Here is a 12,374-nt window from a genome sequence, read left to right as displayed (position 1 = left end):
TTAGCTGGCGAAGGTGTTCATTGCTCATGAGCTAGTCGTTGACTGATACCAGTTTTCTATGTGGAAATTACGGACCTTTATTTCAATTCCCAACACTTTGAACATTGTAGTATTTGTCAATCATATACCACTTTACCATTCAAGCATGAATATCCTGTCAAAAGCCGACTTTGGCAGGAACGAAGTAACGATCGTCCTCTCCACTACCCCAGATGTAACCCCCGCATTGTCAAGCCGGTACATGCGCTTGAAGAGTTTCCCCCGGTAATTCCCCACCAATGAACCCCTCAATGAACCCCTTAATTAACGTCATATCCCCCTGCCCAAAGCTTGTTACTGTTACAAGCGGCTTTTGAAGATTTCTGCCGGCTAAATACCATTAATCTACCCATGTTGACATCGGCAATGGGTGATTAGTACAAATAAACCCAGACAAGACCCGATGGAAACCAAATCAATCATTTGAAGTCCTTGAGTTTAGCGAGACGACGATAACAAATACATACCACTATGTTTGTGTCTCTGCTTTTTGGGGCTGCAGTAGTCGCCGCTAGCCCGACTACTGTTGCGAGAGGTAACTCATCCGCTGTGACAATTAGCCAGAATGCACCCAAGGATGCTGGTGCCGCAGTCCTGCGCCCATTTGTCTCGTTCTCGATTGAATTTGCATCCTTTCCGGACTTTGCCGGTATGTACATCGTGGCACTTCTCAGAAGATAAAAAGCTAAGCTGCTACTCACCAGGCAACTTATCGTTGCCAAACAAGTTCTCGAATCAGCTACTAGATAATCTTGCCGACCTCCAAGGTTTCAAGCCTTATATTCGAGTCGGCGGAAACACGCAGTAAGTTAATCTATTCATGAACTTACCCGGGTTATCTAATCGCCGCCATAGAGACTTTGCTTTATATGACCCCAACCTGAAAACTGGAATCAATGGTACGGTCGTTCCCGCTATCTCTACCGACTACCCATCTATCGTGTATATTGGACCGTCCTATTTTGAGTCATATGCAACATGGCCGGACACCAAATTCAGTTTCGGCTTTGACATGGGCAAAAACGGCACAGAAGGAATGGAGACGCTGCTGGCTACTGCTCCACTAGCATGCAAGGCTCTCAAAGACGGAAAGCTGGCCTACTGGGAAATGGGCAATGAGCCTGATCTGTTCAAGACAAGTGCACCGGATACTAAGCGGCCGGCAAACTGGACAGAAAGTGATTACGTGACGGAGTGGCTATCCAAGACCCGACTTGTCAAGCGCCAGATTGCGAAGGCTTGCCCTGATATGGCGAAGGATACAGAGTATCAGTATATCGCACCGTCATTTGCTGGAATAGGAAATAGTCTTGACCCCGTGAAGACATGGCAGGAGGGACTAGACACGGATCGTGATATCAAGTTGAACTCTATGCATAAGTAGGTTTTACTATTAAAAAACTTCTGACATGTCTTCTGACCTTGATCTAGCTACATTGGTGGCGCTACCCAGCCAGGGGTTACGCTCCAACGAACTCTGATGAACCATACGTCAACGGTCAACAGCGTCCAGCAACATGTGGATCTATCAAAGACTCTCAGTGAAGACGGCCTAGCCAAGGATATTCCTTACATCCTGGGTGAGATGAACTCCCTCTATAATGAGGGCAAGCCCGGATTATCCAACTCATTCGGCGCAGCCCTTTGGGGCGTCGACTTCAATCTCTATTGTGCATCACAGAGTATCCGACGAACACACATGCACCAAGGGACAGACTATCGATATGCATCATGGCAACCAATTGCCACCAACAAGACAACGATCGGTACCAAAGCACCATACTACGGAAACATAATGGTTGCCGCAATGTTAGGTGGCGACGGCGATCATGACAACTCGGACGATATCCGAGTCGTGAATCTTCCTCTACCAAAGGACACCGAAGCCGCCTATGCCACCTATATCGGTGGAAAGGTCGCCCGGATCGCCGTACTGAACATGCAGGAGTACAATTATACAGGAGCTTCAGCCTCGGCAACCCGCCCTACGGCGAGCTATTCGTTCCATTTGCCCGACATCTCCGCTAAATCTTTGACTGTCCACCGACTCATGGCCAATGGAAGTGACGCGATCACCGGCATATCCTGGGATGGCTGGTCATACAATTACGAGTTGAAGGGCGGTGCGCCCGTACGTTTGAGCAATATCACAGTGGGTGAGACGGTGTCTGTGGATGCCAATTCGGGGGTAGTGGAGCTTAAGCTTCCATATTCGAGCGGTGCTATCTTGAACCTGTAGTGGGTCCGATCCGCCGAGGGGGTAAGGTCAGATTTGGGGCCTATTTTGGCGAGGGAAATCAGGGCAGGAACGATCTGTGTCCATACAAGTTAGGAATTTGGAACTTTTGGCTGATGGGAATGTAGGGATTGTTCGAGTAATTGCTGATCATCCTATGGCCGGGATTTGCAGCCGGGCTTTGCGAGTCTGCGTTGACGCCAAATATAGAGAAGTGTGGAACCTGCAGTAGTCTCGGCTCGTGAAGGGATGAAGGATTTTAGGCAATCATGATATTGAATGATCGCCATTGATCTTCTCAACTTATCCAATGCATATAGTTTCTATTCGAGTTTAGACAATCCAAATGGAAATGGGAAGAGAATTGATGGGAAACCAAAAATGCCGCAGCATGACTTCTAATGCAATTGCAATTTCAATTTTTTCCCCCCCCTCTTTACAATGTGCAGAGCCGCTGCATTCCAGCGTCACCGCTTCAGCCTCACGAGTCACGACAATCCGACATTTGGAAGCGAGGATATAATGGCAGGATTACTTCCAAACTAAGGTATTAACGCCTTGCAAAGCCCAAGCCATCTGCAATGTGGAGCGCCCCAATGCCGGGCTAATGCATCAATAACCTGGTAACAGGAATTTGTCCTGCACGAAGTTAACAGAGGTAACACAATGCACTGGACGGGGTTTACGCATTAGCGAGTCGGAACGGTACTTTTGTCCTGTACTTGCTGGACTTACTGTACTTGTTAATTAAATTTCTAACGGCGGTGATAATGCATTCATGCAATGGCGTGAGCGGTACATGTATGGTCCGATCCCAATTACAGCGTCAGGTGTTGTACAAAGAACATAGCAGAGGCAAGGGGGCAGCGCATACGCCACTCATTCGAAGATTTGTTGAGGTCAATGCGGCTCGAAGATCAGGAGACCTTGAGAAAAAGTGCCTAGTGGTGTTTCTAAGTTCACGCCAAGGGTTGTTGGGTTTATCGATCTACTGTTCACAGTTCCCCGGAAGTTAATTTGGTTTTCTAATCTAGCCCTGGATTTATCGGTCCACAATATTACAGCCAGAGTGTGGGGCTTTCATTACGCAGATTCGATATCAATTTATCCTTTTTAGCGTTAATACGAGCGGTCTGATCGTAAAGGAAAAAAGCAATAGTCGCGTTCCCAACTGGGTTAAACGAACCAATCATAGGCCCCACGGGTGCTTTCTCCGGAGTTTCACGAAACTAGTCTAGCGGGGGATAGTTTCGTGTATGAAACAAGGAACTACGAATAAGAAAAACAATAGAAAAAAAGAAATATGTTGGGGGAGGCCGGGTTTATACAGGAGACGCTGCCACTACTGCAAGCCGCCGTGGTTGAGTGGCCACAGGTGTTGACAAGTGTTTGGGCATGGTGGAGTACATCGCCGATGGCACCTAACCTGGAATTCGTTGGCCGATTTACGATGGACTAAACGATGTCGATCCGGAGATATGGAATTGATTTAAATGGGCAAATTCGCTACTAGTCTTCCGCCGATGCAGTTAGTGTCGGCCTTTGCTCGGGCTCGAGATCCCATTCCATGTCAACTGGCCCACAAGGCGAAAGTCATTACCTACTTTGGAAAGAGAGATGCAAATGTGAACGTACAGTAGTGCTTCGACATATTTGTCATTTGTCACAATGGCATGATAGTGAAAAAAAAAAAAAAAAAGAAAATAGATGGGCATGACCTGGAGCAGACAAAAGTCCCAGGAATCAATGATCGCAAAGTGTAATTCGCATTGCGCGTTAAACCCAAGGTCATAGAGACCGGAAGTGCTCTCCCGGGAGTCTGAATAAGCTCAAGATTCGATGGTCTGTTTACATCGCCAATGGGTGGTCTAATTCGTAATCGCTTGGACCCCTTGAATTGGACCGAGGCTCGTAGCGCTTTCCTCTGGCTTCGATTCAAATATTAGGTCCACAATAGAGAGGAAAATAGAGTGGCTAGATGCGCTGTAAAATGCATCACGATCGGAAGAGGGAAGATCTTCCCGGGTCTACTATGGGTACTGTGTAAGCCAGGATGCTCTGTCAGCGCTTCCACATAACTTTGCAGACGATGACTTCAATGGCGTCCCGACCCGCTGCCTTTTGGGATCCAGAAAGTGTGGCTGAAAGCTTTGGCCTAGGGTCTGATCGCCGATCATGCCGTATCATTCGTCCACCGATGAGGCTGACCTTTTTCTCGCACGATGATAGGGTAATCGCCGATTTTCGGCATGAACTTGCTTCTGTCAAACCAGATGCCCCCTGAAAGCTTCTCGCGAAAGGTCTAATTCAATTGTCGCACAAAGAAAGGAAAAAGTGCAAAAACTATAGTTCAAAACCATACTTCAAAACTATACTTTACCTTTCGACTTTCTCTGTGGCTAGTGGCCCCAAGCGTAGAAGATCAACAAGGGTGGATACTCAGTTGAGTTGTTGACTTTCAAGCCATGTAATCGGGTGTTAGACGCGACCAATGAACTCCTTCATAAAACAGCCCTACTAAGGCGTCTGTGCGCTCGGCCTGGAACCCACTGGACCCATCTGAAGGGCCCTGTGCACCGATGATCCGATCGTGAGCTGCAGGACCACAGAGATCGAATGGAACGCTCCATTGCCACCGGTTCAGCTCCGCAGATATTCCTTTTTCCTTGCAGCTTGGTGCTGACGTATCTTCAGGGAACACCGATGTCTATATCTATTGCCGTCGGCTGCCTTTCCTAGTGGTCCAGGATTCTATATCCGTCAAGCAGCTGGCCGTGTTCTTTATTTCATCTGCTGCAGGTTTGCTAGTAAATTTCATTTACCTCAGGACCGAGTCCCACGTATTCCATTTCTATCCTTCACATCGGTCTTGACTCTGCTTTTGTGTCTGGACTCAAGGATTACTTTTTGGTTAAAGAAAACGATCTACTGTGACACATCCTCCTATTTATGCTATGGATATGAGTCGGTCACATCTAGGGGTTGGGGAAGCCCTTGAACGCAGGCATTCCGACACATCGGTATCACACTCCCATATGGTAATTGAATCGCCCTTGCGCAAGTGATTGGATTTTTTGACTCATATCATGCTTAGGCTGTCTCTAGCATGTCGAACAACGTGGAACTCCCGCACAAACACTTCGCCGTTATCTTCCTTGACCAGGATGGCAACCCTCAAGTCATGGCGTCCCCCTCAATTGCGGGCTGTGGGGGAGCTATATTCACACCGGACGTAAAAAACCGCTTCATGGAGATGACATCCCCAATTAGCCAATCCCTGCAGTATCCTAGTAAGTAGAAGACCCAAATCAGCCCGCTAGGAAATCACCTCAATTAACCTTTGGAACATTTAGACCAGGCATCACTTCCTCACTCGCCGTGGGGTATGCAATCAGACTTACAATGGGGGTTACCCAGCCACACCGGATCTCCTGAAAAAATACCCTGTGAATGGCAATCACAGCAAAGCCGACGGAAACGACGAGACATGAAACGGATTGGCATGGTCCGACCTCGACCCAAATCTGCGACACCACCACCAACGCCCCCACCCGGACGAAGTGTACTCCGTGTCGACAATGCGGATCTTTTGCGACGGTACTATGAGAAGGCATTTGAGGACTTTCAACAATTAAACTGCCGGGCTATCGCCAAGTCGTACATTAAACTCGTGGAACCTCGGAAACAGGTTCATTTCCCATACAATGGACGGAAGGTCATTGCAGGCGTATCGCAGCGCGTTAACCCTGAACTCACTAAGCCTGGGTGGTGGCCCCAGGACGTACAGCACAAAGAGCCGGATCACCTGTTGAAGCGAGGTAAAGATCAACCTATCCGAATGTTACACAGTAGTAATTTCATACTAACAAAAAACCAGACCGACTCAAGCTCCTGGTTCACATTCTTTGTGAACTTAAAGACAGCCACGGAGTCACAGCAGAGAAGTTGCGAGAAGCAGGCCAGGACGTGCGACGCCAAATCAGCCCAGCAAACCGCCTACAGGTTCTCGATGAGATTTATTTCGTGCGACAGATGGAAGAGCGATACCTCGACGGGAAGATCGGTACGTCTCTAAATCTTCAAAGTCATCAAGAGCCACCTCAATTAACCCTCCCCAGATGCAAGCACACTAGTCCAAGTGATTCACACTCACCTCCCCGAAGCAAACTACCAAGCGACCGACCCCGCAGCTCGCGTTCACTCCGCCCCTAGCACATCATTCGACACAGAAGATGATGAGCAAGATGACGAAGACCAGGGTCCTCTACTGGAGACCGCCGACCAGTACACCCTCCCAAGCCATCAAGTCGTCCCATTATCTCCCGCAACCAGCTGCAGCGAGTCAAGTGGACCCCACAGCCCGACTACAGGGTACGGCGCCTACCCCATCGGCATGGCACCAAACATGATCCCGCATGAATCGCCAGTCATCAAACAACAGATGCCGGATCCTCATGCTCACCCTCATCCCATGTCTGGATATTATGCACAGCCATTTGCGCCTACAGAGAAGAACACGGCGTACTGGCCCAGTGTGCCTCACTCGATGACACAATATGGATATTGAAATGATTAGTTTGACTCCAGAGCTTGAGGCTCTTAATTTCTTGAGAAAATATTTTGAAGCTACGAGCGCGGCGAACACGGATATGATATTTTGGGCAAATATAAGCAGTTCCCGAGGTCTATACATTTTTTAAATTCATTTCAATTAATTATGTGCTTTTCCAAGATTGAGTAGATTCAATTTAGATTTAGTTTTACCCCTGAACAGACGGGACGTTAATCAGATCAGGGTCTTAACGGGAGTCTTATGCTTAAGTATTGGTTTGTTGGTCGGTACTACTAACCATAACTTAACCTTCGGGAACTGACGAACGGGATGACGGGATGCGGTACACGTGGAAGCCCCACTGGCATACGCGGTCGTTCATACTAAAGCTCTTTCACCCGGCGGTAATTTCTTCTCTTCTTTTCAATCTGTTTCTCTTCAATCTACTCCGTATTTGCTTTCTATTGCATTTCATCTACAAAACCCCAGTCTTCACGCGTTTTTATTGTTGATCGTGATCTTCAACGATCTTCAGTGGCCCCATCCGCCCTACGCCCCACTTACAACGGTAGGATTCAACCGAACCCGGACAACCCGGCAAACTCCCATGCTCATATCGAAGTAGCTCATTTTTCTTGACTTCATCGCTCGCCAACATGCTGGACATTGTCTGGAAGGAAATGGCACCCACTGTGGCTGTCGTGGGTACCGGCCTTGTCTACTTCGGTATAGGCTTGCGCCAATATTCCAAGTTTACCAAGGCTCAAAGAGTCGTCTTTCAGATCGGTCTTGTGTGCTATCTTCTGGGCCTTTCACTGTTCGTCGCAACTCAGTTGCTGAGTCTTGTATCTTGCAAGGATGTTAGAGCTTATGTGTGATGGGCGATTCCGCAACACTGATATCAACACGATACCCGTTATCTGGATCGCCGATCATGTTGATCATGATGCCATCGGATATCGACAACGACTCAAGAAACCTACTGAATGACCACCAAAGTCCAAAGCGATTCGTGCAAAGTCGAAAACGCGATTATTCGCATTCAACTACCGGTCGCGACATTTGAACACCTGGATGCGCCAAAGGCCAACAAAATGCCGCTATGTCCTGTTGTACTCAGTGAGGCGCAGGCTGACTTGCGGATGCCTGAATCTACGAGTCAGGCCAACTGACGCAGAGATCGATCCGGTATTTGCATGCAATTTGAGTCGCATGTCAAGCGCTCTTGAATATGTCATCTCACGCGCCCCCTGGAATCTAGGGTCACCCGCTTGTCCAATACCGATGAAGTGGAAGGTCGAATACTTGATACCCATAGCCACCACCAGACCATGGCTCCCAAAACTGTATAGAATTGATATCATGAGACCATGGAATATTGTTCAGATTTTCACAAAATGAATATTCTCAAACCTGAGAAAATCTACTCTACACGCTCTCCAGCCTTAGCACCAAGCCAACACTTCTGCAACTCCACCTCATCCTCCCAAAGCTCAGGCGCATCCTCAATTGACAACCCAGGATCCATAGCATTCTCACCCCACACAATCCCACACTCATTCACATACTCCTCCCAACAAGCCAAAAGCTCCGCATATTTCTCGGGATGAGCCGCAGCTAGGTCCTTAGTCTCACCAGGATCCTCAACAACATTAAACAATTCCCACCCATCACCATTATCCTTCCCAACACCACCATTTGCCTTTGCAATATGAACAATCTTCCAATCGCCCTTGCGCATAGCTGCGCGGGCGAATAGTTCCCACCCGATAGGTTCAGAAGATGAATGAATATGCCACAATTCCTCGTCTTCGGCTTTCTGTCCTCGAGCGAAGAATGGGACCCAAGATTTTCCTCGAATGGCGTGGACGTCCTTGCCGCGGAACTTGGTCATCTTTTGGACCACTGTTGTCTTTTCGTGGCCTCTTAGCTTTTCTTTTGAGAAGGATGGCGGGAGGTTAATGCCTGCAAGCTCGAGGAATGTTGGGGACCAGTCCATCACTGTGCTGAAGGAGCGGTTGAAGGAACCTGGGGTGTATGGGAGGAAGGTGTCTTTTGGTGGCTTCACGACGCAGGGGACTAGAATTCCGCCTTGGGAGGGGAATCCTTTGAATAGGCGTGATGGAGCGGTTGAGGCCTGAGCCCAGAGAGGTCCGAGCCTGGTCAGGTTAGATTTGTGTGTTGGTTTCTCTGGGAGATGCGTACGTACCAGGTGAATGAGTTGTAATTACCGATGTTCTCGTATGAGTTATCGTAATACTTGTGAATGGCGGCCTTGATGTTATCGCCCATAACAGCTGCAAATGATTAGTCTGAGGATCTGGGTGTTAATGCTGTCTTGACTCACGTCTTGCTTCCAATCTATAGTAATCCGTTAGCAAATATACTCAACAATCAGATGGGAGACGCATACGCTGCACCCTCTGCTCCATTATCACTCATGAACACAATAAAAGTGTTATCGTACTCCCCAGCCTTCTTCAAATGCGCAATAACCTTGCCGACGTTGTAATCCATCGAGTCCACCATACCAGCGTAAGCTTCCATAGACCGACTAGAGCACCTCTTCTCTTCTGGTGTAAACTCCTCCCACTCGCTTGAGCCTTGTGTCGTAGTCTCCATCCTATGGGGAATAACAGACTCATCGATAATGCCAATCTCAGCAAGCTTTTTAAGCCGGCGCTCGCGGAGCGCATATGGGCCATCGTCATACATGCCCTTGTATCTAAGCAAGAGTTAGTCTCAAAGAGCTTATCAAGTATTCGGGGGTGAACCGTACTTGTCACGCTGGGCTTTGGAGCACTGCAACGGCCAGTGTGGAGCTGTATACGGCAGGAAAGCGAAAAAAGGCTTCGATTCATCGGCCTCAGATCGGGTATCGAGATATTCAATCAGCCGGTCAGTGTAAAAATCAGACGAGTAGAACCCTTCCGGGTCTTCATTTGTGTTTGGTGGCCTGATTTTCGTTAGAACCCCAATATGAAGAACGAGCTTCTTGATTTTACTCACACATCAAACTTGACACCACCCTCAGTGTGGACCGGCGACCCACCCATCGGGAACCGTTCCTGAACAGGCTCCCACGCATAATGACTACAGCATCCTGGAAGCATAGCAAACGCCTTCTGGAAACCACGTTCCGAGGGGCCCTGACTAGCCCGCAGACCCAGATGCCACTATGTTCTATTAGCATCCACTCAATTGAGCTCTTGAACCAAATCCGTAAGTGGTGTCATACCTTTCCAGAGATGGCCGTGAAGTACCCATTATCCCCAAGAATCTCAGGCAGAGTTGCAACATCGTTATTCAGATATCCTTCATACCCCGCCTTACCATTCCACCGCTTTCCACCCTTGGGACTGGCCCGGGATTCAATTAGGCAGCCAAGGCCACCAAGGTGTGCGTCTGTCCCACTCATAAGCATAGCGCGGGTAGGCGAGCACGCGGCCGCAGTGTGGTGGTTCAGCATGCGGATTCCATCTGCGGCTAGACGATCAATGTTTGGTGTTTGGATTTCACTACCAAAGCATCCAATATCGGAGAAGCCCTAAAGTACACATGGTCAGTAAATTGTGTTGATAGCGTTTGGAAGAGGAATTGAATGTACAAGGTCATCTGCAAGCATGAATAGGAAGTTAGGACGCTTTGGCGTCTCTGTTGCCGTGTTTGCCATGACGAGGTGCTGAAGCTGTTCCGCAACGTCTGTATCTCAGTAGAATACAGCTTTTGTGGCACAAGAGCTTGAGGAACCAAACTTCTAGCTGGGCTTTCTGTCAATGGCGGAAATGCGTTGGTTAAGAAGGGGAGAGATTCTCAATGACAATGGCGGGACAAGCATACTCCGCCCCACATCAATCTATTCTGTTCTTATCGCTGATTTATCGCGGGCCGCGACTGCTCGTTGGATGTGGGTCACGCCGGTCGGCTAATCCAGACCAATGCTGGTGCTTTGTAGCTTGCTTTCGTGATTTGGTGGAGAGATGGTGAATTCGGGTCTTCCGTACACTTAGTATAATGTAAATGACATGACGTTATTAGAGGGGCTTTTGTTCTTTGGCAGATGGAATGGAATTGATAAAATTTGAAACGGCACTTTCAGCCTATACAGGATTTACATTATTTTGTTTTCTCGGCTCCTCAGTGCTGAGATCACGGACCGGCAAAGTACAGATAATTTGGAGGCCATGAGTTGTAAACCCCAATTGGACTCAGCCACTCCTCGCTTCAACATGTGCATGGAAAAACAACATGAGATATGTTGCTAGGAAATAAAAGTATTTGTAAGTGATCTTATCGGCTTCCTTATGACGGAGCCCAACTAGTCGCACAGACAAAACCGACGTCGAGAGTAGAAGGCAGAGTCCAAGAAAACACACCGAATGCATCGATGAGCAATGGTGCCCAGTCAAAGTGACCCTCGCCAGTGCAGCCGTAATCATCACGATGGCCGTCCCGACTCGTAGCCAAATTTGTCCACGAGAACTTAGAAGCAGCGGCAATGTCTGGCGCCCTGCCTTTCTATCGCCCTCGATATCATGGAACTCCTGGACATGAATGGTCATAAATAGCCAAGAGAAGATCACATAGCCCAAAGAGCTACTATTTGCGAAAGTGGGCACATGATGAGCGAGCACAGCATCTATAAGACGCAGCTGGATGACAGCTCCAACAGCTGTAAAGGCATTCCGAGCAATCCAGTTGTCAAATTTCGGCCACACGTAGAATAGGAACGTCCATGCCTCCCATGAGAGCAGTGATGTCGCAGCGATAGGGCCAACATTCACATATATTATGGTGGGAAACAGTAACCAACTTAGTGCCCAACGGATGTATGCGCCCTCTTGGCTCATTTGACCTGATGGGATGGGCCTGTGCGGTTTGTTGATCAAGTCCTCATCAACGGAAAAGGCTTGATTTGCTATGTCGAATGTATAGGCGAACGCGATTATTGCGAGGACCATATCTGGAAACAGAGACTTGAACTGTTCAGGCACGACGCTCAAGTAGTATAGACGAGTGGAGAAAGATGTAAGTGCAATGCCACAGTGCGCTGTTAAGTTGTCTCCGAGTAGCGCTTTGGTTATTGACGTTTCTGCTAGAACAGCAGAGATGGACTTTTGCCTGCGCGGGTTAGTGCTGGACGGTTAAAAAAACGGAAATAGGTCCATACACGAAGCTAAATGGCTTCTTGGCCTCCATTTTGAAGGCAAAGCACCGCTGCCGTGGTATTCGATGTCTGAATAAAGGCCAATATGGCAAAATAATCTTTGAGCTTCCGAAGTTTGGGGGTGAATAATCGTGGAATTCCGAGAATAGCACACTTTCCATTCCTTCTTTTCTTGGCTGTGCTCGCCATTTATGTTCCATTCACTCATCACTATTCTTCTTGATTTAATATCTTGTGTCTTTCTTATTTACTCATACTGAGCTAATAATAAGGCGCATTACGTAGAACTCAGACAGGGCGCCTTAAACCACACTGAATGTATAGGGCGGATTGCGTGGCCCTTGTATAGCACGCCTTAAATTAGCACGCCTTAGATAAGC

General features: G+C 48.1%; 5 protein-coding genes across 5 annotated transcripts; 3 read left to right on the top strand and 2 right to left on the bottom strand.

The window, feature by feature from the left end:
- Positions 1 to 510: 510 nt before the first annotated feature.
- Positions 511 to 2,278, top strand: N7503_006909 (glycosyl hydrolase family 79 C-terminal domain-containing protein; the record flags this gene model as incomplete). The annotated part of the gene is made up of 4 exons (XM_057066456.1): positions 511 to 688; positions 744 to 843; positions 895 to 1,419; positions 1,471 to 2,278. 4 exons carry the CDS (start codon positions 511 to 513, stop codon positions 2,276 to 2,278), a joined length of 1,611 nt encoding a protein of 536 aa, XP_056920137.1.
- A 2,927-nt stretch (positions 2,279 to 5,205) lies between these two features.
- N7503_006908 (DUF2841 domain-containing protein) lies at positions 5,206 to 6,842 on the top strand (the record flags this gene model as incomplete). The annotated part of the gene is made up of 5 exons (XM_057066455.1): positions 5,206 to 5,313; positions 5,370 to 5,565; positions 5,629 to 6,093; positions 6,153 to 6,338; positions 6,394 to 6,842. Exons 1-5 carry the CDS (start codon positions 5,230 to 5,232, stop codon positions 6,840 to 6,842), a joined length of 1,380 nt encoding a protein of 459 aa, XP_056920136.1. The 5' UTR covers positions 5,206 to 5,229.
- A 641-nt stretch (positions 6,843 to 7,483) lies between these two features.
- On the top strand, positions 7,484 to 7,705 carry N7503_006907 (uncharacterized protein; the record flags this gene model as incomplete). Its single annotated transcript, XM_057066454.1, has 1 exon — positions 7,484 to 7,705. One exon carries the CDS (start codon positions 7,484 to 7,486, stop codon positions 7,703 to 7,705), a length of 222 nt encoding a protein of 73 aa, XP_056920135.1.
- A 545-nt stretch (positions 7,706 to 8,250) lies between these two features.
- N7503_006906 (arylsulfatase) lies at positions 8,251 to 10,500 on the bottom strand (the record flags this gene model as incomplete). The annotated part of the gene is made up of 8 exons (XM_057066453.1): positions 8,251 to 8,986; positions 9,037 to 9,124; positions 9,175 to 9,188; positions 9,241 to 9,552; positions 9,607 to 9,783; positions 9,837 to 10,003; positions 10,066 to 10,374; positions 10,435 to 10,500. 8 exons carry the CDS (start codon positions 10,498 to 10,500, stop codon positions 8,251 to 8,253), a joined length of 1,869 nt encoding a protein of 622 aa, XP_056920134.1.
- Positions 10,501 to 11,035: 535 nt separating this feature from the next.
- Positions 11,036 to 12,026, bottom strand: N7503_006905 (UbiA family prenyltransferase; the record flags this gene model as incomplete). Its single annotated transcript, XM_057066452.1, has 2 exons — positions 11,036 to 11,948; positions 11,998 to 12,026. 2 exons carry the CDS (start codon positions 12,024 to 12,026, stop codon positions 11,036 to 11,038), a joined length of 942 nt encoding a protein of 313 aa, XP_056920133.1.
- Between the last annotated feature and the right edge of the window lie 348 nt (positions 12,027 to 12,374).

This window comes from Penicillium pulvis, assembly GCF_028828015.1.
Source record: "Penicillium pulvis strain IBT 33274 chromosome Unknown contig_5_segment0_segment0, whole genome shotgun sequence".
NCBI lineage: Eukaryota > Fungi > Ascomycota > Eurotiomycetes > Eurotiales > Aspergillaceae > Penicillium > Penicillium pulvis.
The sequence above is the reverse complement of the archived record's forward strand: the minus strand, read 5'-3'. Positions and strand labels throughout refer to the sequence as shown.